At 41.0% G+C, this 22,856-nt stretch overlaps 1 protein-coding gene across 1 annotated transcript in view; it reads left to right on the forward strand.

Annotated features, from left to right (window-relative positions):
* Positions 1–1,254: 1,254 nt before the first annotated feature.
* The window catches only part of LOC121307509 (neurogenic locus notch homolog protein 1-like), a 36,925-nt gene continuing 15,323 nt past the window's right edge, over positions 1,255–22,856 (forward strand). The window contains exons 1-9 of the mRNA XM_041239691.1: positions 1,255–1,695; positions 3,873–3,957; positions 18,836–19,098; positions 19,207–19,545; positions 20,731–20,853; positions 20,951–21,184; positions 21,335–21,490; positions 21,582–21,767; positions 21,989–22,102. Coding sequence (XP_041095625.1) covers positions 1,638–1,695; positions 3,873–3,957; positions 18,836–19,098; positions 19,207–19,545; positions 20,731–20,853; positions 20,951–21,184; positions 21,335–21,490; positions 21,582–21,767; positions 21,989–22,102 — 1,558 coding nt within the window. The 5' untranslated portion in view covers positions 1,255–1,637. The remainder of the gene's footprint in view (positions 1,696–3,872; positions 3,958–18,835; positions 19,099–19,206; positions 19,546–20,730; positions 20,854–20,950; positions 21,185–21,334; positions 21,491–21,581; positions 21,768–21,988; positions 22,103–22,856) is intronic.

The following is a 22,856-nucleotide window of genomic DNA, read 5'->3' on the forward strand; positions in this document are numbered from 1 at the left end:
CCCCCTGAGAGCATCCTTGCTTCATAGCGCCTGTTTTATTGTTGTCAACTATTAAGCAAATGTTCCGCTATGAACAAGGAAGCACAAGCAGATGTTTATCATCAACTACTTATTTACCTGAAACCCAACAGTCAGCATGTATTTTATGTGCTGTCTAACACATGACTCCAGTGCTGGGGCAGCAGTTTGCGATTGTTATCAGCACTCACTGTCATGGTAGCTGAAGATGTTAACGCCGTGCCTGAGAAAGATTTGGCTTAGTGTGATAAGCCTTTATCTTCAGTACTAATCTGTGGACTATCTATCAGCACATTTATCGGATTTAACGAATGGGTTGTTTTGGAATAAAGGGCTTACAAAAGATGTGTGCCAATAAAATGAACGCACCACGGTCTATATGGTGGGAAGGAGAGGAATGAAAATGAAATAGTTACAGAATATTTACTTAAGGTAATAACCATTAAAATTGGCAATCTAACATATCGGGAGTTTCTTGAGTTTCACCGGGAGATGGGAGATCTCTACATCAGGAGTCTCCCCATGAAATCGGGAGACTTGGCAGGTATGGGTATCCTATGTTGGCCTACTTGTGCAATGTGGTTCATTTTAACACCATTTTTCTTGCATCGCATTTTATAACATGAGCATCATCTTCAAACAACTCTGAAGTCTTCACTGTGCTGTTTAGAATTGTGCAATGTGATACAGTTTAAAAGGTGATATTGCTTAAAGATGGTGCTCACATTAAAGTATGATAACCATGACTTCACAACCAAGCATCACTCATTATTGGTGTTATTGGGTCTCAGAACCACAGATCAATGACAAATACCGTGTTTGACCTATAAATGATAATCGCAGAGTACTGGGTTCTTATACAAGCAATCATTTCAGCAAGATTCGGTGATAAACTTGTATACTTCTCTATGGCGTCCCGGCACTTCTTTCTGTACACAGTCACGTTAAAACACTGGTCTAAAATTAAAGAGCTTTAGGTTGTTGTATTCATCCCTTTGTTACCCTCAAACTCCGCAGACAACTCTCAGGGTTTGCGCCCTCCTTACCATAACATACAAAAGAGAGAAGAAGGGCTTCTGTGTCACCAAGCTGCTACCCCAAGCCATCCCGTCATTGATTTGCAAATTAGACATATCGCTCCGCCTCAAAAAAAAAAAAAAAAAAAAAAAACTTTAAGCCCTGTTATAGTAGTAGTGCCCTGTTTTAAAAATTGTCCCGAAAACGCAACCGTCCATTAAAGCAGTTCTGATTGCAGGCTGTTTTGTTGTGCAAAGCTACTTTGAATAGATAGGTGTGGTTTTCCCAATGATATCTGAGATACGGCTTTAGGAGAAAAAATATTTTTTTTCAAAAAGTACCTGCGCGGAAGGATAACGCCCCTGAGTGCCTAGTGGAGATTGCTGTGCTTGACATGTTGAATCATTTAGACGTGAGAAGCTGATGAGAGAACAGCACACACGCACCAGCAGGATCAATTCCAAGGAATAATCGTTACTGGGATTTATTTATTAAGGATATTATATATGTTTTAAACACTTGGAAGAAAAAAAACAAAAACTTTTGGATCTATGCTAACCCTACGTGGAATTATTAAGAATATTTAAAGCAGAAGAGAAGGAATGCATCACTTCTTTGTGAAACTAATATTTGTGATATCGCCGGTTGCTTTAACACGAGGTGAGTTGCAAGGGGTATAATACAGAAGTGCAAATATGCACTTTCTCATTGAAGGGGCTGATACAAGAAACGACTAGTTGAATTAGAGGAATTTCCGTAGTGATCGACTTTTCTTTTGGGGGGGGTACTTTTTGTTTTATTGTGTTTAAATGTATTTACCTAACAAGAAACATTGTTTTATTTTAAAAGTACCCCAGTGTTATTATATTTTGTAAAAAAGCAGAATATGGACCGGTGGGTTCGTGAGAACACGAATTTGCTTGCCCTGCGCGTAAGACACTTGTTGCTTCTGGCAGAGCAGACCGTATTCGTTTTATTTCTAATGGGTTTCCCTACGCGTCAACTTTAAGCGTTTACTTCAAACAACGATTTTTTTGTTTAGTATTTTGAGATAATATACAGTTTTATTATAAAATGTAAATTCGAAAATGCATTGATTTGTCTTGAATGAAAGTAAGTGACAAAAAATCAACGTGTCTTCGTTATCTCCAGTAAACTGCTTTAATAAATAAATGCAGCATAGCCCGTGCGTAAGTGTCGTTTAGAAAAGGGGTATAAACGCTGTTACTTGACATTTTCTTTCTTCGATGTCCTTGTATGTAAGCAAAATGTGGAGGACTTTTGTTGTCCTCGGTAGTCGGCTACACATATTAATATAAAGGAGTGAGAACCAAAATGTGTGAAAGTTGAAACAGGTTTTCCGACAGCCTGCTAACCTACTATTATGTGTGCGCTATTTGCATAATGTCAGGTATATTTAGTTGACACACTTTATTGCGGGAAAATGTATTGCTTATCGTTTTGAATATTCTTAAGATGCATTATGACGCAAATGACCTTATGTGATTCAACTAAGACTTTGTCAGATGCCCCTTACAAATTCTAGTATCGCACTGCTTCAGAACGAGAAAGCAATGCGCTGAGTTATCATGGTGTCATTTGGTGTTTATATCACACAGCAGCTACATACTGTATCAGTTTATCAGTTACGGTAAGAAGCCTACGTGAAGTGAAACTGGTCAGGAGAAGACTACTTTTCCATAGTTGTGTTTATTTTTTATGGTGAATTCTGAAATAAGCAACTTCAAACCAGTAGATAAGTAGCGCATTTTTTTTTAAACAATTTAGAGCAACATACAGATGCCGCGTATCAACGAAGGTTCCGTAAAAGTCTTAACCACAAAGTGCGGCGACAGAGCTCAAAGTACATCAACGTACTCTTTTGAAGACCGCAAGATTGTCGCAGCGACTGAAAGTCTGCGCGCTTGCTGTCTCTAGCGGGTTGAGGAAAGCCGGGGTGGGCGGGGATCAGTAGGTACGGTGTTAATCCTGCCCTGCAGTAAACAATGCAACATGAGTGTTTTTTTCCCCCTATACCACAAAGGGCGACTCCGATTTCTCCTTTTGTTTAAACACTGGAGGAGCCCTTGCTCTGCAGCTGTTGCTTTTTTTTTTTCCCACGAACTCACACGCCAGGAAATTACACACAACTCCACTGTGTTTTAGCATCGTGAAGCCACTTTACCGACGGATTGATATGAAATAGAAGCACACAAAGAAAACACACACACACACACACACACACACAAAGGGACTGCAGAACACGCGCTAGCTGCCAAACTAAACACTGAGTACTGTATGTAGCCATCTTTTAATCTTAAGGGTGTCTGTCAACCAGAGGCATATACAGCGAACCAGCAAGTGTACAGCGACTTATTTTTACCTACTTTTGCCACTAGAGCACTTTAGAATAAAGTTTAGCATGTTTTGATTAGCTTCAGAGCTCCAGGGTCCTGGGTTCGATTCTGGCCTCGGGTCTGTCTGTGTGGAGTTTGCATGTTCTTCCGGTGTGGGTGTGGGTTTTCTCCAGGTACTCTGGTTTCCTCACACAGTCCAAAGACATGCTGGCTAGGTGGATTGGCCTCTCTAAATTGTCCCTTAGTTGCCCTGCGATGGACTGGCATCCCATCCAGGGAGTAGTCCCGCCTTGCGCCCTGTGTCTGCTGGGTTAGGCTCTGGCTCACCGCAACCCTCTATAGGATTAAGCAGTTACGGATGATGGATGGGTGTTTTGATTAGTGTGTTTAACGGGACAAACATGTCTCAAAATGTCTTCATAGTGATTGGGGAATACATGATTTAAATCAAACATAACTCTGGTATTTACCTTTTAACAGGTTCAAGATGCACAGTCCTGCCTGCTGAGTCATGTTTGAATGGCGGGAGGTGTGACAGTGGCCCAGGCGGAACTGGGGAATGCAGGTAAGTTCACAAAGCCTTTTTCTATACAGATTAAGACGCACTGTAAACATCTGAACTTTGGAGAGTGTTCATTCCAGAGTTTGAATGGTAACTTTTCCTGGCAACATGGAGCATCTGCTCTTTTTGTGGTGTCTTCTATTTTAGTTCTCTTATTGGTGCTCTACCTCTGCCTAGGCATCTGCAAAAAAAAAAAAACAAACAAAAAAAACCTCTCGCAAATTAATTAGGAACATGAGCAACTTAGTATTTAGCGGACAAAGGCCTGCATCTTTTCTCCCCTCTCTCTCCTGAAGTCACTAATGAATGCAGGACACTTTTCTCTAGCAGAAGTCTCTTGGACGCTCGATGCTCTAAATCTTGTTTTTTCTTTTCTTTCACGGGGCGACAGCTGGGGTTCGGTTAAAACTCTGCAGCTATTGTAAGGAAGCAGATTAATGCTGTGTGACTAATCGTTGTGTGGCTTCCCAGAATGCTCAGCCCCCCATTTCCCTCGTCTGTCTTTTTTTTGAATGGGTATTCTTTCTTGTCTAATGCATCCAGTAATTTTCATTTAAGAGCACATATGGCAATGATCTCTAATTAGATTGCTTTGGGGTAGTATTCTGAAAAATACATAATCAAATGGTCGATGCTGTATAAGATACGGACGCGGGACACAGGAAGACCAATACCAGGAACCGAGTGGCGGGGCGATATCCTAAAATTCGTCAAATTAGCCCCTACCTTACAGATTGACGATATTATCACAAAATAACAATTATTGTACTGTTAGCTAGTTTAGATAAGTAATGTCTTACCATATCCCCTTAATAAAATTTAGTTGTAATTATCATCAGAGGTAAAAAATGTTCTTTATCAAAGTTACGTAGTACCAACGGACAGGTCAAAGTACAATTTAAGGCCACTAAACACTTTCCGCAAGACCCCTGTCAGTTAAATTGTTATTACGGAATTAAAAGAAGTAGTCTATTCTCGGTGACATTGATACTTACAACTAGTCACATAGTAACACAATAGGGTGAATTTTTTATCTAAATACGACGAGAAAAAATTACAGACAGGAATTAGAAGATCAAAAACGCAACCACGAGATAATACGAGGTTCGTAAGGACGTTTAGTTGTTTTTTTAAATGGTTTTTTTGATGCTTTTCACTATAGGACGTTTACTAATGTCCGTGTACTTTAAGAAAAATCTGGGCGTAAATAGCACCGGACGTATAAAAGACCACAAAGTGGGGGGAGAAGGCAGATTCCATTTACATTGGACAGGATTAACTAATGCGGATGGTAAAACAGGAGCATCCAATCTTTACAAGAGATTTTAGGGGGGAGGGGAGCTACGGATTTAAACAAAAAAAAAAGAAAAGATAAGTGCCCAGTGTCGAAAGCATTTTGAGACGTCGAAACTTTGGAATAGGGGGGCGAGCACGCTGGATTTGATATCAACCGCGAAGGTCTTACGAAGTAAATAGGTTGGGGGTAAACCAGCGTTTAGACTAGGGAAAAAAAACTTAGGACCGCCTATTCAAAGAAAACTAAGAGGGATGGGGTGCGTCATTAAATTGGGTAGTTGTTCTGGTGTATTACACCGTTAAGCTAGGTATGTCTTGTAACGAAACCCATTCATAACGATTTTTAATACGAATGATTACCAGCTAACGACAATTCTTCTAAAACAGTATCGTAGGTAAGATTTATTAGACTAGCTACACAGATAAATGTTAGGATTATTAGAACTGGGTTGACGCTCGTTGTTCACTTCGTGAGGTAAAAAGGAGCGGTAAAAACCCAATTTCTAGACGATTAGGTTATACGTCTTTCCTGCCTCGCAGGGGGAACAACAGACGGTAAAAGGGGGTTGTTAGTTACCTTTGCAAAAATTTTTTATGACGATTTTGAAATTGAGCATTTTTTTGAATACGTCAATTTAAACATTATTACGGTCTAAATTTATACAAATTAAAGGGGTTCAACCGGTAAAAACCAGTAAGAGACTCAAACCTAGGATTTTCACCTAACTCCTCGGAGTTAACCGATCGGTAATAGAAGAAATAAACCGTACTATTCGGACCGGTTAGTTATGATAAATTACAAAGAAAAACCCCGCGAGAAAAAGGGGTAAAAGGGATGTGTGGTGTAAAGAAGTTTGTCGAAATATCGAATTCCGTCAACTGCTACTTTATTTATGAATCAAAATCTTCGAAGAGGGGGACCCTGTTCGGAAAAAAGAAAGGGAGGACATATACATCTGATCCAGGCCCAACCATTCTCGAAAGAACACAAAAACCCAAAAATAAGTCAGAAGAAAGCAGTTAAAAGAAGTCTTCTGTCCAGGGTTTTTTTTATTTGATCCCAACAGAAAAACACGGACAGTTAAAAAGGAAAAAGACGTTCGTTGTTGCGCACACGTACCCTGAAAATTTTGTGTTTTAGTATTTATGTTGTTTTTTGGGCTTGTTTTTTGTTTTTAGAGTATATATTATGTCGCGGGTATAATCTGGTATAAAACATAAGGGAAAAAAATCGGATCGAGTTCTCCCTATGAGTTCTGCGTTAGAAGTGTAAAACAATAATACCAAATAATAAGGATCCAAAAACAAAATAAGACAACCCCGAAAAAGTTTAACAAAACCAGGGAAATTTGATGACTTGAGGGGTTCATATCCAACATCCATCTAAATAACTGATCGATTTCTATTTTATACAACAGTTAACCTAGAATGAGCTCCAACTGAGATGTACATCTCAATTCCAATGTGATCCTGGGTAAATCTGTACCAATAGCAAATACTGGCTCTCCAAGTCCTCACTAATGCAGTGGTATCTGTTTACTCTTAATCGTGGTTACAATCTTAGTAATGAAGTAAAGCAGAGGGTGAAATAGCCCAAGTTTGCATTTTTGCATCTCTAAGTGGATCCTGAATGAAATGAACCTCCTTGGCTAGCGTCCAGATCTTCTTTCTGTCTGGCATGATATGTAGCCTGGCCACAAAGCCACTATTGTCCATGTTCTCCCCTCAAACTCTTGCAACTAGAGAGTGAAGTGAAATAAATACTATAGATGAGAGAAGCTTCTCCAACAATGGGAAAGCCTTTTTCTTTTCCCTCCAAGAAATACAAAGACTAGTCCGGGTGGTAAGAGAATGCTGTGTGTTTTGGTTTTGTGCAGCTTGTGGTTTCAATCAGAAGAGTCAAAAACAGAACAGGGTTGTCTTTTGGTCCCCTTTTTTTTCTTCAGCCAATGCATGGAATTTAAAAAAATCTAATACCAAAAACGCAAATATAAAAATGTGTATTATGATTTAATATTTTGTTCCCTTTATTTTGAGCTTAGCTGAAAGGGATACTCAAAGACAAACTTGTATCATTGGTTTTCTTGATAGTTTATTTTTGTGGCTTTTCAGTGTTTTGTCTTTCTTTAAACTACTGAACTTGGTTGGCAGTGCTGTTGGAACCACCTGTTGTATCTCGGTGGCTTTTGTGGTGAACATTGTCTTCATTTCTGAGGGTGGAAAATGCCACGTGTAGATGGCATTGGTGCATACATGCTTACAAAAAGTAAGTAGGAATATTTGTTTATGTTTTTTTCTGATTTGTCCACTGAGATGTAAGCACCAAACTACGTTTCTCAAGGTGTGAAGCAGTTTTGTGATTTTTTTTTTTTTTTCTTCCCAAACTGCTGTCTTGTTTAGTTAATTTTGCCGGTTACTTGCTTCAACTATTGTTTTCTTATGAAAAGTCATTTCCTCTTCATGGCTTTGTCGCACGTTTCTGCAATGGTACAGTGTGTAACTAAAGGAGGAAGAGGTGGGGGCCATTTTGTTGTCAGTTGTGAAATTACTCAGTAAGATTCTAACTGGTCTTAAAATACACTGCAGCAGAAATATTTTAGTTGTAAAACACAGTATGTGAAAACAAGAACAATAAATTAGTTTGTAATTTGCATGATGCTGGTTGAATTCACTTTCCTGTGCCAATTAATAGATTAAGACATAAGACAATAGTGCTAAGGCTGTCCTTTAACAGTGAGAAAACAATATTGGCAACATATTGACGTGAAACAGAAATAGCAAGTCACCATTATTGTTGTAACGCTGGAGATGAGATCATTTTAATGTAAGGGGGAAAGGGAGGCTCAGGATGGGTAATTATATATAATGGTTTCTTGAATAGGATATTCTGGTCTTTAGTTGGTGTTTTCTGGAATTAAGACAGAGCCTAATGTCTGCATCTAGGATCAGGAGGTGGGTAAGTATTAAGAGGTACGGTGTAGTACCCCACCGTTAAATGGCTATGGCACCATAGAAAGTAGAGTACTGTTTGTGTAGGATTCTTGTTTTGAATGGAATTGAAAACGAGTCAAAGAATAAAGTAGCCAGCAGTGCAAGCAGCCTATAAGGTAGGAAAAGTTGAACAAAGCTGAATGTGAGGCTGAGCACTGCTTATGCGCAGTGGGCATAACCTTTGACACTTCTGAACAAACTGTCAAATATACAGGCAAGCTTTGATTGTCAGTGATTCATTCCATTTGGTTACAGTCTGTTTTGTGGTGGGATGTGGTAGTTTTTAGTAATAAGCTATTTTTTTTTTTCATGTTCTGTCAAGTGAGTGAGTGATTGATTTATTTATTTATTTTTTACATTTCTGTTTTGAGAAAGTCATCCTAGGCTGCAATACTGAATGATCTCTGAGTAGTGACAGGTAGGTTACTCTGTGAAGCAGTCAAGCTCATTTATTGAGGTAAGGGTACCCTGACCCTGTGTTAATGTGTGACCAGCATGGGGGTAGGCCCCTGTCAGCATGTTAATTAAGCTTGATGGGAATGTCTCAAGTCTATTGAACTGAAATTCCTTAAGTGTAACAGTCCGTTCTGGAGTACTGGCTAGCAGGGCACAGCAACATCACACTGTGGAAAAATGAGCGACGGCTATAGGCTTATAAGGAAGATGTTTTTCAACAATTCTTTATTAAGGGAGTAGTACTAGATGCACTTGTTTCATATACCAGCATTCACCTGTCATGTTTGCAAATTCCCCGGGAGCTTTGTTTATCATGTAAACACAGTCAACCCGAAAACAAAGTTGTACAAACCTCTTCGTCTACTTGACAGCAACAGTATCTGTATCTGCGGGGGTGGAAATAAGACTCTTTGTGCATAGCAGTTTACTCATTCCAGGTTTTAGTACAAGCCTGATTGGCCCCAGTGTATAGGTAACATGCTCAGATGGGTCTTGTTAAATTTCTAGTAAAACCAGGAATGGATCAACTGCTATACAATGGGAGTCTTATTTCCTTCCCTGTGTCTGCCTGATTCCATTATATAAAAGATGAATAACCTTCAGTAAACATTAGAAAACATGTTTGCGCTTCAAGACATACTGGAAGTACGACGTGCTGATTACTTGATGCTGTCTCTGGACCTTCCGTTGTTGCAGCGTCTTGCCTCCTGTGTAATTTCAAAGCCACTTCCTTTTGTTTTTTTGATGCTAATTTTGGAGCTCACACAAACACGTTTCCAGATCTGTATGAAGTGGATTTTGCAGCTTCGAGGAAAGAGGTGGGATTTTGCTGTGTCTGTATTTTTGATTAGGTAATGCTGGTTGAGAAGACTGTGTAGAGAATTAATTCTTTTGAGCTGTAAAAAGCATGTGGTTTGTTGGAGACTACCTGTGTTCTGTTTAAACAACGTTCAGAATCTGCACTTTCTAGTCACATTTTCATAAGATTGCTTCCAGAGCATTAAGCTGTGCATCACCTCCTTCAGCATGTCTCTTGGGACCTGTGGTGGGCTTTGATTAGAAGCCTTGGTTAAGCAATTACTGCCTAAAACCAATAGGTTAACATTTACATTTTTAATTTTTTTTTTTTTTTTTTTTTTTTTTAAATACCAATTATCCATGAGATTTGCAGGCTCCAGAGTGAGAAACTATACTTCAGGGATTGCTTAGGTATGTTAATGATACAAACCATATATACTCTCAATTAGCCTTTTGCTTTATGCTGTCAAAACACATTTCCAGCTGAAATTGTCTGCATCAGAGTTTCAGTTTCCATAGACGCAGGCCTGGGCCAAAACAGCAGACTTGTGTTTTTGTTTTCGTTCACCAAAATAACCAAGCGTAGTCATTTTTATCCCGGTTCTGCTGCTATTTGACAGTCAGTTTAAGCGTCACTTCTCACTGTGGTCAGGCTGATTCCCCAGGGTGCTCTGTTTCCTAACAGCGGTTGGTTAAAAAAAACTAAAACAAATGAAACCTGCTATGTTTCAGGAAGATGGTGTTAGCAAATGGGAAGTTAAGACATATGCATTACTTTTTTTTATGGAAAAAACACACTGTTGGGTGCTTACCCATATCCCGACTCATCTCTTTAAATCACAGCTGTTTGATACAGGAGGTGTTTGAAAATTGTCCTGTACACACCTATGTAAACAATCCCTAGCAGTCGCCTCTAGCCTGGGGCCCATTTGCTTTGAGACACCCCTGGCCTTTCTAACCCTTAAAGGCAAATGGAAAAAGATAAGAAGCCCCATTGAAAAGAACATAACAGGATGTGACCTCTCTTTTGAGACTTCAGGAATTTAAAAGCCTCCCCTTGTCAACTTGCAAAATGACACTGGAATGATTTTAATGTCTGAAGAGAGTTTTGTTCTTTCCACAAGCATTCTGTATTTTTGCTAACTGATTTCTAAAGATACTCTGACTAAGATGTCCTGATATATTCTTCTTAAAGCGGTTTGTACTAAAGTCTTCCTGCATTGTGATTAAAGTGTCACTAAAACCTAGCACATCAAACATTGTTAGCAATACTTTTAATGTATTCAATATTAGAATTATGGTATGCAGTTGTTATGGCTTTCAGTTCCAAGTCATTATTTCTGCAAAGTGTTGGTAACAGTTGCCCACCTTGGACTCTGGTTTTGCACATGCTATGGTGACAGTTGTTAGATGTGGTCGCCAAGGGCTAACCTCGGGGGGGTAAACCTTACCCCTCTCTGGTTCCAGGACCTTGGATACAGGCTTTGGAGTCAGAAGGGTAGGCAGCGCTGGCCTTTCTTTATTCAGAGTTGAAAAGGTGGGTAACTAGGAAACAGAAAGGTGGAATCTTACAATGCTATAGGCTCCGCCCCCAGACGCATGCTGCCATCTGTGTGCGTTGTCTTTCTTTCATAGTTTTCAGTGGATTTATGTTGACAAAAGGGTTTTAGATGTGAAAGGTATGTGCGTTTTCAGTAACCTTCTTTGAATTCATATCTGTCTTGCAGAAAACCGCAAGACAATCCAGGATCTGTATACTGTCCTTTGTATGATCTGACTTTTGTTTATTTGAAGGTATCAAGTTTCATTTCTGTAAACTGGTCTGCTTCCCATAGATATGACAGACACAACACTGAACTGATGTTTTGAGATAGGAAATGACATGCCCAGGCACAAAACCTCAGCACTTGGGGGGAGGGGGGACCAAAGCTGAGCTACAAAAACCATAGCAGTTAAGTTTTTAAGATGGTGGTCAAATGAGCAAGTTTCAGCGCTGCAGATGGCATCCCGACTCAATTCAACAAAAAAACACATTCTTTCAGAGTGCAGTTAATTGGTTTCACAATTTGAACTAATTAAGAATAATATAGTGTGCTGTAACACTGTAGATCATGGTGTGTTAGGTGCTGATTCTGAAACAGTAGGACGCACTCTTCCCTCCCTTGCCTCTCCGGTCTCCAGTACACCTGCCATCACAGATATGGTGCCTCACTGAAGGTGGACGGCATGTTTTATCACAGGCACGCTTACTGTACATGACTGCCTCCTTAACAGACCCTCAAATATCCTGCAATGCTGGCACTGGGCCCTATTTCCTGTGTAACTGCATATCTGCTGGATGGTATTACTCTGACGGGATGGCTCTCATGTTGTCGTTTCTTCCAGATATAAATGTGATGTCTTTGAGAGCTGGATGTACAGAGTTTAGGTATAAAGTGGCGAGTCAAAGTGGAAGTAATTAATGAGACCCCTATATTTAAACACACCGGGTCTGGCTAACGGGCTGGGTACTACTGATTCATCTACTGTATTCCAGGGTGAGTCCAGTCTCTTCCTGTGATTCTGTATTATACAATTACACTAAAAAGTAACATAAACAACTACACACATTAACAATCATCACAGGTGCAAACACAGGAACATTCGGAAATTAATTTTTTTCATTCAAATGGGGTCGTTAACTGATTGAAAATATAAGAACGATTGGATGAAAATGTGTAATTGAACTAATTGATATGGTATAATTACAATTACGCAGGTGTCAAGATTCACCTACAGTTACTTAGTTACATTGTAATTGCAATTAATTACAAATTACACAATTACAATTGTAATTGACTCCAGGTCTATACTGAGTCGCTGTTAAAGTAATTTAATATGGCTGTATTGGTACAGAGTTAGGGCTGGTTCTTAAAAATCAGATCCAGGAGGTGAAAGAAATTGTACTGACTAGAACTATGAGCAATCAGCAACACACAATTCAGATTCAGACAATCGAACCAAATTCCCCTTATGGGTTGTGAATTTAAGAAAATAAAAAAATTCTTCCCACAGTCACAAGCAGGCCCTTCTGTTTCAGAGAGCCTCATCTTCTGTTTGCAGGAAGCCGACGTCTTAAGTAACATTATCCCAACCTGCTTCATTATCCCTCTAATTACATGTGGCTGTGCGCTACTGAAAAGAGTTTAGCTTGAACAGAAGACATGCGGTTTACACGGGCAGGTGTTGGAGGTGAGTGCCTCCCATTTTACACCCTGTGAAGCCGGCAGCAGCTCCAAAATACTGTTCCTTTAATGAGGGCCTCTCATTGTCTAGGCCTCTCTTTTGAGAAGAGGCTTTTTGTAAATTAGGGTTCGGATGGATTTAACTTTCAAGAGAAAGGCACTTCAGCTTGCAGGAGATTTGATACTCTACAGTACATTCTGCCTACAAACCTGTTCAGCGGTACACATGTTTTTAAAAGATGCCCATGCCTCATTTCCTCAGTGCAATTTGCATCTCTTTAACTAGGCTGTGACATGATGTTGAACTTGCTATGGGGGAAAGTCAGTACCAGATACTTCAAAACAGAAATGCCGTCTTTGTTTTAGGTATGGGAAATGGGTAGGTACAATACACCAAATGTACATTTCTGAGTCATCCAGTGGTTTCGTATTGCAAATCTGGGCCCTTTTTAAACATGCACGTTCTTGAAATCAGATGTTCTTTTGAGAGCATTACTTGGCCCGTCCCTTTTTTTTTTTTTTTTTTTTTTTTTTTTTTTACCACAATATGCATCAGCAGGAAAGCAGAATCTGTTCCTTTTTTAGATTTAAAAATGCTGGATTCATTCATTAAACTCCCCACCTGTACCATCTGGTTTAATAGATCTTCTTCAGCGCTCTCATCTTTTCCAGTGCATGAATGGCTTTTTGAATAACTGAACCAGTGAGTGTGTAATAGTTATTTTTAATGAGCGAAAAGGGATTTTCAATACTGTTTGTTGCCAAGAACTTATTCTGAGTCCAAGTCTCCAGACAGCCAGGATCCTTTTACTGTTTTTTTTTTTTTTTTTTTATTGACTGGGAGAGTTTAGACAGTTGTTTGAAGTCTTGCAGGCGGAGAGGGAGGCCTCTAAGGTCCCAGTGCTTAATATGCTCGGGTGCATGATTATAAAGTAGGCTGAATGGCTGCATTAGACCAACCTTAACCTAGATATGAGAATATCTACATAGACATTAAAACAGCTCTGTGGCACTGACGCAGAAAGAGGTTTCCATCAAAGATATAGGTTGATTAAACAGAGAAGGTAACAGGATTGATTGCTTCCTGCTTCAAATGAACTTTAAATGGGTCGGGGAGAAAAAAAAAAGTATTTGGCCCTTACTACCCGGCCCAGGTTTGCACCCTCCGTTCTGTCAAGCTCAGTAGGAGGAAGCAAACTATAATAAGACACATTGTTACCCAGCTGTGTTTACCCTGAACGTATCGTTTTTAAAGATCGCGTTTCTCAAGCAAGTGTAGCAAATCCTTATTAACCGACAAATGCAGTTCAGACCAGAGATTTAACCACCAGCACGGTTTTAGCAGTGTAAGCAGTTGGAGAATGACAGCTGGTAGATCACAGCTGTACTACAGTATGTAGAGTATGCATTACTGCCACAATGTGCAATTCACCTGCTCCCACCTGGAAGCACTTACTTGTTTTACAATGGCTTTGAGCTACTTGTACCATTTAATTAGCCTAAAGGTACAGACCTCTAATTCAAACCGCACGCAAAATACAGATCTGATGCATCTAGCAGGTGTTCTGCTGGAAGGTTACTCAGTGGGTAATAGGGAGCCAAAAGCTAGTCTAGTTAGTCTTTGGGAAGTCCTACATTTATAGGAAGAAATATGTGATGTTAAAAGCTGGTTGTCAATTTCACACTCTCGGTGCTGCATTTTTTGTTTCACTGGAAGATTCTCAATTGCAGTGGGTTTAATTAGTAAAACAGTTGGCTATTACTGATGGATTTCCTAGAGACCATTCATTTCACATTATAGTTGGCGTAGATTCACCACTTGCTACTTAATCTAAAAAAAAAAAAAGCCCTTTGTTTTAATGTGCAAGTGGTGCTTTGCGATTTCCTTCAAAGGCATTTTCTAGAGTTTTGACATTTTTAAACACACAAGTGTGGTACCATTTCACTGTGCCTGGATCCCAAGAGTGGCAGATGGCAGCTTATCCCATTGAGGAGGAAAACATCACAGCTCCCAATAGCTTGGGGTCAGAGGTCATGGAAACATCTGCCATGGGTTGCGTTGGGAAGCACATTGCTGCACTGAAAGAAACCTGTTCCAGGAAGTCTAATGGTTGTGGCTACTGCACAGTGACTGCACAAAGGAGATGGAACTGGGCTTTGTCTTTCTTTTACAGGGGCTGGCAAAAGAATAGGGTTCAATTAGAGTGAAATGGCTCGGGTTATTGATACTAAAGCAGTTTCTCTGGCCTGTACTATTACATTTTGCCTCTTAAACATTCTAATTATTATGCAAAGTACCACAGTCATTCATTACTTGGATTAAACCCATACTTCTTTTAAGTTGAATATTTAGCACTAACTTAATGAACAGCCAGTTGTATTTTGTGGAACTAGCCTCAATTAAAATGGAGAGCGTTCGAATATGTTTCAGTGGTAATTAGTGACCAGGTAAAGTACAGCCTCTTTCTTCAGTATTTTTTCCTGACCATGTATTTAACACTTTCCCGCCAAGTTAAAGAATAAACAGCAAGCATTCTTCAGCACCGTGCGCCAGGGAACTGAAGTTCCAAATATTTTTAGAGCACAGTGTGTTTAACTAAAGCAGCGATGTGAAAAGGAAGACTAAAGATCTTCGCTTTTCCCCCCAGACTGGGGATTTTGTCAGGCTAGGGTGAGACCTGAAGTTATTTCAAAGAGGGTGAGACATTTCACAGTGACCTGCAAAGTGAGGCTGCCAGATTTGTTTCATTCAGGAGTGTCGACCGGGGCACAAGCAGGCTTTAGAGTGTGAACTGGGAAAGAGTTGGCGCCTCTCACTTGGTGCGCAGGGTAAACAGAAAAGCAAGACTGCATTGCGTGCGGTGTGTGGCTTTATTATGCAGCCTTATATCACTTTTCCGTACATGTATCTTAGTTATTGGTAGACTTTTTTGATGCTCTTCCAGAGGAAACTGAGCCAGAAGCTAGCTGGAAAATACAGAGGCAAACCTTTGAACTGGGTGGGTGATGATAAGCTGTGTTCACAACTGTCAGGAAGGATTCTTTTTTGGAATGGTGCAGATGTTCAAAAGCAGTTTCTTCTCATCCTGTGTTGAGTGTCTGGATACTAGTGACTTTTTTTCAGCATCTGATACGGCAGCAGCAGGCAATTAAAACTGCCTTTGTTTAATAAAGAGAAACTAGAAGTCTAGTCTGGTTGAAACTTTTGTCATTTGAGTTTGTTTTATTATTTCTAAATTCAGTGTGTTTTGGTTATGAATTATAATAGAGAAGCTGCTTTTCCAGTTTTGACTGAAGGCTGAAATTATTAGAGGGAGAAAACCGTGTTCTTATACTGTAATATTGCGGTGGCGTGTTCGCAGGCAAGTGTGATCTTTAATGAGTTGCAGTAGTACAAAAAAGTGAGCGAGAGAATGAGCGATGGTAAGTTTAACACCTGAATGCACACTCTCGCAGTTTGGAGTCAGCATGCCTTCGGTCAGCTCTGAAAGACTGCTGGAACAATGAGCCCACTCATAAAGACGGCATGCCTGAATCCAGGCCGCAGGGACGCCGTTCAGCCAGCCAGGAGCCCGGCCTTTTCTTTTCTTCTCAACAAGCCAATTTCTGCATGTGATTGGTGGCAGGGCGGCTAGCAGCTGCCGTCCGCTCATTAACATGCGCACCTGCTCCTCGTGGCCTTTCTGGGAGGCCAGCAGATGCCCCTCTTCATTATCCCCAATTTTATTTATTTTTTGGCTGGGATAATGTAATCTCATTACTTGATATTCAAGAATTCTTGCAAATTCCAGGACACCATGAGATGAAAATAACATTTTTTTTTTTTTTTTTTTTTTTATGTAAAACTTTCCCTCTTACAAAAGGAAAAGGAATTTGGTGCCACATATGGAAAGACTTCATTAATGTAACTGAATTCCTTCAAATAAAAAGCATCTAGACACAAGCTTTCAGAAAATAAAAATATATTTGATCCAGCCCTCCTTCATGCAGCCATCAGATAAACATCAAGAAGTATCAGTCAATTTAAACTTGTATTTAATTGAAGGCTTTTGTCAAACTAGTTGTTCACCTGACCCTAGATTCTTTTAAGTGAACATTTTATGATTTATTATTATGTTGTATATATTTTTTACTAATCCTATGAGAAGGTTTCTATATGTATAACTTCAGTGAACAAAACACTAGACAAGGTTTATGCAACAGCAAGTTGCCCTCCCATCAAGCTAGTGCAATACGTGGCTAGTGATACAGAACCGTGTACTAAAAGGCTTAACGCAATGCATGCAGGGCTTTGGACTGGGGGTGATCAAATAACTCCAAGGCTCTTGATCTGCAGGGAAGTGCTGGAATCGAACCAGACAGTGCATTGCAGTGTACACTGCATAGGGACATTAAATGGAGCGTCATGTTTACCAAATGTGCTTTCTGAAGCCGGGGGGCATCCACCAAAATGTTTTATTACATGAGCAAAAGTGTAGGCCTGCTAAATCCCAGGAGCCACACTGTAAAAACAGAATGGACCCCCCCCCAGAGGTAGACTGGGAGGTGCCTGGGACAGAGGGGAGACGAGGGGGGGGGGGGGGGGGAGGGGCAAGGGGGGGGGAGGGATGTGGCCCACCCCGCATTGTAAACCCGCACTTGGCGGCATTGGCTTAGATCCAAAGACCATTTGCTAGTGACTGGTGATTTGCGGGTTTTAGCATTGTCATGTTTAAAAAATAACATCTTTTGTATCATCTGGAAAGAATAGTGACACTGGTAGCAGTGTGTTGTGGTGCCAATTCTGTTATAAAGCCTCGTTTTATATAATCTGTACAGACTTTGAGAGAATTTTGAAAACTATTCTACTTTTTTTATGCAGTCCTGATTGATGTTGGAGAGGCCTACTCTGCTAAAAGAATACAGGGTATTCAGGTAGAGACCTCTCCCCAATGTTAGCTCTGAGTTCAAAAGAACAGACAGACAGTACCTTGTTTTTTTTTTTTTTTTTTTTTTTTTTTTTTTTTGAAAGGCAAAAAAAGGGTGCTGAAATGCATGAAGATGGCAATTTTTTTTGTCTAAGAGCTGTTGACAAGGGGTTGTCCTGTGAGATTTTTCCTTTTGGTAATGAATGGCTTTTTCAGGTTTGTTTTAGACAACCAGAGAGAGCACATAGACATTAGCATATGTTTAATTCTGTGGGATTTTTGCTCATCCAATTGTATGGTGAGAGGAGTTTGGGTGCAATTCCATTGTTCAGGGAACTATTTAGAGAGAGTTACAGGCCAATAGTAATGGAAATGTGTAACTATGTTTCATATTACTTTCACTAAAAGGTGGTTCCTATTGGTTGATACATTCTTAAGGGTTTGCACATTCAGATTGGTTTGTTTGGGAAGTGGGCACATATAATTCAATATGGTGTTAAGAAAACATCTGACCAAAGTGACTATTACATTGTTCCTCTCCGCTACCCCCCCCCCCCCCCTTCTAGCAGACTGGCAGTCAGTGACCCCAAATGCCTTTGTCTACATGTTTAGCAGGAGGGAACCTGTGAAGGAGTGACCATCCTTTTCTTGTGTTGGTGATTTATAGGCGCAATGGGCTCTGGGGAATGCAGGGAGGCAGGTGGTGAAGTGGCGTTTCAATCCCATTTAGAATTCCCATGCACTATCAGGTTCAAAAGGAATTGGAGACTACCCCCTCCCCAACCTCTGTTTTGGGTTGGTAATTACTGGGGTTAGCAAGGGCAGCATGGTTGGGTGAAAAACACTGATTAACACTTTCATGCTGAAATGGAGCCTGGATACACAGAGGCTTAAACTCAGAGGAAATGGAGCATTAGGCATGGGAAGGTTTTTTTAAGTAATCACATTTCCAACACCAGGACAAATAGCTACGTAAAAACAAAATTAATTTTTAACTTGTTAAAACCGAAATAATTATTTTTGAACGCATGTTATTTTTTGGCTTAAAAGAAGCTGTAGATATCTAAACTCAGTGTGTGGCACCATAACTTATTGTACAGGACAAGCAACCAAGGTATCCGTTTTGTAAAATGAAGAGTTATTTGTTCCCAGCTAAAACTGATGGCTCAGTCCCCCTTTACTTACTGTATCATGTCATTGTCTTTGCAGATGTTCCATCGACTATTTCGGCAACAGGTGTGAGTACCCGAACCCCTGTCTCAGCTCGCCATGCAAGAACGCAGGCACTTGTCGGCCGTTTACCCGTGGCAACACGGTAGATTATACCTGCATGTGCCGGGTTGGATATACTGACCGTCTCTGCCTCACACCCATTGATAACGTGTGCCTGAACAACCCCTGCAGGAATGGAGGGACTTGTGAGCTTGTCAGCCTCAAGGAATACAAATGCCGGTGTCCGCCAGGATGGTCAGGTAAAAAAAAAAAAACACTTTTTTTAGGTAGCTTTTACAGATGAAATTTTAAATTCAGATACTGAACTAGTATCGCATTTCAATTCACTATGTCTGCTTTTCTCTCAGGTGAGACATGTCAACAGGCTGATCCCTGCGCCTCCAACCCTTGCGCCAACGGTGGCCAGTGCTCCCCCTTTGAAGCGCACTACATCTGCAACTGCCCCTCGGGATTCCACGGCCTGTCTTGCAAGCAAGACAAGAACGAGTGCGCCCTGAGCCCCTCCCCCTGCCAGAATGGAGGCAAGTGCGTCAACGAGTTTGGCTCCTACCGGTGCGAGTGCCAGCAGCAGTACATTGGAAAGAACTGCGAGATCCCTTACGTGCCATGCAACCCCTCGCCCTGCCAGAACGGGGGAACCTGCCGGCAGACCGGAGATACCTCCTACGACTGCACCTGCCTGCCAGGTACAGTAAGCCTTCACTGTGTGTGTGTGTGTGTGTGTGTGTGTGTGTGTGTGTGTGTGTGTGTGTGTCTCATACATATATTTGTGCAAAGGTACCAGCCATCTCTGCTATTTCTTGTAGAAGTGATATGTTTGGGTGTGCGTTGGTCTTTCAAAGTGGAATATGATCTGTATGTAGAAACCAGTCTACATACAGATCATATAGGTCTTTCTTGGTATGAACTGTACTTCTGTGGTCGCATCATTTAAAATGTTACGTACTTTTTAACCTCCCTTCCATAGCTCCCAGTGTAAAATGATTCTGTTGCCGTGCTTTTGTATGGAGTAGTATGTTAGAGGTCTTGAATATTTCGTATCCATGTGTCTATGTGAGCATCTGAATGGGAGAGAGAATGGAAATGTTAACGTGCTATCAGGAGGAAACATCTGGACAACAACATCCGAAAAGCAGAGCCTTGTGGCCTAGACAGGGCAGGGACTGAGGACACACAATACAGATGTAAGCCTGTTAAAAGCAGGGGAACCCAAACCTTTCTGTAGGATGAACTTATGTTACAGCTGCTTGCTGGTATTGAAGTCTTTCCTCACATTATGTAATTGCCTAGTTCATTGTGCTGTTCATTGGTCAGAAAGCTCTAGTGGTTTAATATTAATAATATGCCTTGAAAGCTATAGCAGTTGTGGTTGGAAACTGAAAGCAACCTTACACAGTCTTTAACCTTTTCATGCATGGCGATCTCATGTGGTGACGGATAATTTGAATTGATTATCGCTATTCTAATAATCTATATCAAACCCTTTAACCTCCCATCACGCAGTTCTTATTTCCTCTCTCTCGTCTCTGAAGTTCCAGCAAGGTGTTCAAAGATGAGTCACGGTTCCTTTTAACAACCCATCTTGACATCTTGATAGTGGAAGACAGATTTTGTAAATCTGTTTTCGTTTCGAGGGTGAAGTTGCAAAAAACATCTTGTTGTGCTTTTTATACAGTTCTAACACGTACAGCTAAACTGTGACATGATTGAAAATGCCTGCAAGCATGCAGGCCGAAGTGCAGTTGAATGTTATACCACCTGATTTTATTAATAACCCTAAGTAGCTATGTGGGTAAAAAGTGATCACATTTTGCATATTGACGGTGCATCTTTTTGTAAACTGATTTTATGTACTCCTTTTCACCCTCCAGGTTTTGCTGGTCAGAACTGTGACAAGAACATTGACGACTGTCCTGAACACAAGTGCCAGAACAGAGGCACCTGTGTGGACGGTGTGAACACATACAACTGCCAGTGCCCACCTGAATGGACAGGTAAACGGCCGACTTGGGCTCGCTAACACGTACCACAATAAGAACCAGCAGGAAACGTGTGATTTCTAATAGATTCTGTCTTGTTTCGGTTGTGCAGGTCAGTTCTGTATGGAGGATGTAGACGAATGCCAACTCATGCCCAATGCCTGTCAGAATGGGGGAACCTGCCATAACACCCACGGAGGCTACAACTGCGTGTGTGTCAATGGCTGGACGGGTGACGACTGCAGCGAGAATATCGACGACTGCGCCAGCGCTGCCTGCTACCTGGGGGCTACCTGCCATGATCGCGTGGCCTCCTTCTTCTGCGAGTGTCCGCAAGGCCGGACAGGTAAGAACCTCACGCTACTTTTGCGCCCGTTATGACAAAGAACAGTATCCAGAACACAGGGGGTTAAAATGCTCGGCCCCTATTTTGATCCCCCTGCATGCATGTAAAGCGACATAAAGTAAGCCGGCTTGCTGTTCTGCTTCTTTTCAGGTTTACTGTGCCACCTGGACGATGCCTGCATCAGTAACCCCTGCCAGAAAGGTTCCAACTGTGACACAAACCCAGTCAATGGCAAGGCTATCTGTACCTGCCCTCAAGGCTACATGGGCTCTGCCTGCAACCAGGATGTGGACGAGTGTTCTCTAGGTAATGAATTTAACAAAGTCAGGGTATATTGTTTTTTGTGTGTAAGCCAATATCCGGCAGGCTTGGGAGTCTAATAATCCGGCTGTTACAGGTGCCAATCCTTGTGAGCACGGGGGCAAGTGCATCAACACCAGGGGCTCCTTCGAGTGCCAGTGCCTGCAGGGCTACACTGGGCCTCGCTGTGAGTTGGATGTAAACGAGTGCATGTCCAACCCCTGCCAGAATGACGCTACCTGCCTGGACCAGATTGGAGGCTTCAGCTGCATCTGCATGCCAGGTAACTTCAGTGCAGTGTTGTGGCTGCAATTTTGTTTTTTTTGTTTTTTTACCAGCTGATGAGCCTAGTCTTGACGGAGCGGCTTTGTTGTTTTATTTGTTACTCCTTATGGAATAATTTTCATTGAATCCAGTTTCTCTTAACAGTATACCTATCTGCTTGAATGTCTTCAGCCTCCCTAAATAACTTTTTTTTTTTTTTTTTAATGTTTTAATTTTAAGGTTACGAGGGCGTTTTCTGTGAAATCAATACAGACGAGTGTGCCAGCAGTCCGTGTTTGAACAACGGAAAATGTATTGACAAGATCAACACATATCATTGCGAGTGCCCTACAGGTGAGGGAGAGAGAGAGCGAGAGAGACAGGGGGAGAGGGAGAGGGTCGATAGAGCCTCCCCCCAGTCCAGTCTTTCAACTGAAAACAGAGACACAGTGTAATCCATGCCTGGAGGGCAGGCTTAGCAGGACGGGCTTGAAAATGTAGGAAAATCCATAGGAGGGAGACTTAAATAACAGTTTAATCTAAGCCATGAAATCGAGAGTGTGGAGCTTTAAAGTTTTCTCTTCCCAACTTTTAAATGTGAAGAATCTACATAAAACTTTAACTAGGAGCAATATGACCACGGATATAGATACAATAAAATTATCGAACAGGTCGTGGGAAGTAAAATATATTTAAAACCAATTGGTAGTATTGCACTGAGATGCTTTAAAAGTTAATTAACAGAGAAATATGTGTCCTGACATTAGTTTTCAGTCCTGGTTTTAAATGGAGGGAGTAGTCTCTTAGATTCCTGGTTGCGTGGTGGACCACTGTAAGCCGGTCAAAGGCATTGGGTATTTTAAGAAGGAAATTAATGCAGGCAAAGTGTGAATGGGGGTTTTGTATTGGCTAATCATTTTGATGTTTCTTTAGAGGGAGCCAATGAAATTATTAGACAGGAAAAAGTCTGCCCCTTGAAAAGAAAGAGCAAAGGCCTCCTAGAAGCAAAATCGTAAAAACCTGAATGCCGAGGCTACCTGCAGCTTTGCCCAGTGAGCAGAAAAAAAAAGCTTAGCCGCTGAAAAGGGTCCGTGCAGGAAAGAAAGAT

The sequence above is a fragment of the Polyodon spathula genome, chromosome 56 (genome assembly GCF_017654505.1).
Source record: "Polyodon spathula isolate WHYD16114869_AA chromosome 56, ASM1765450v1, whole genome shotgun sequence".
NCBI classification, from domain to species: domain Eukaryota; kingdom Metazoa; phylum Chordata; class Actinopteri; order Acipenseriformes; family Polyodontidae; genus Polyodon; species Polyodon spathula.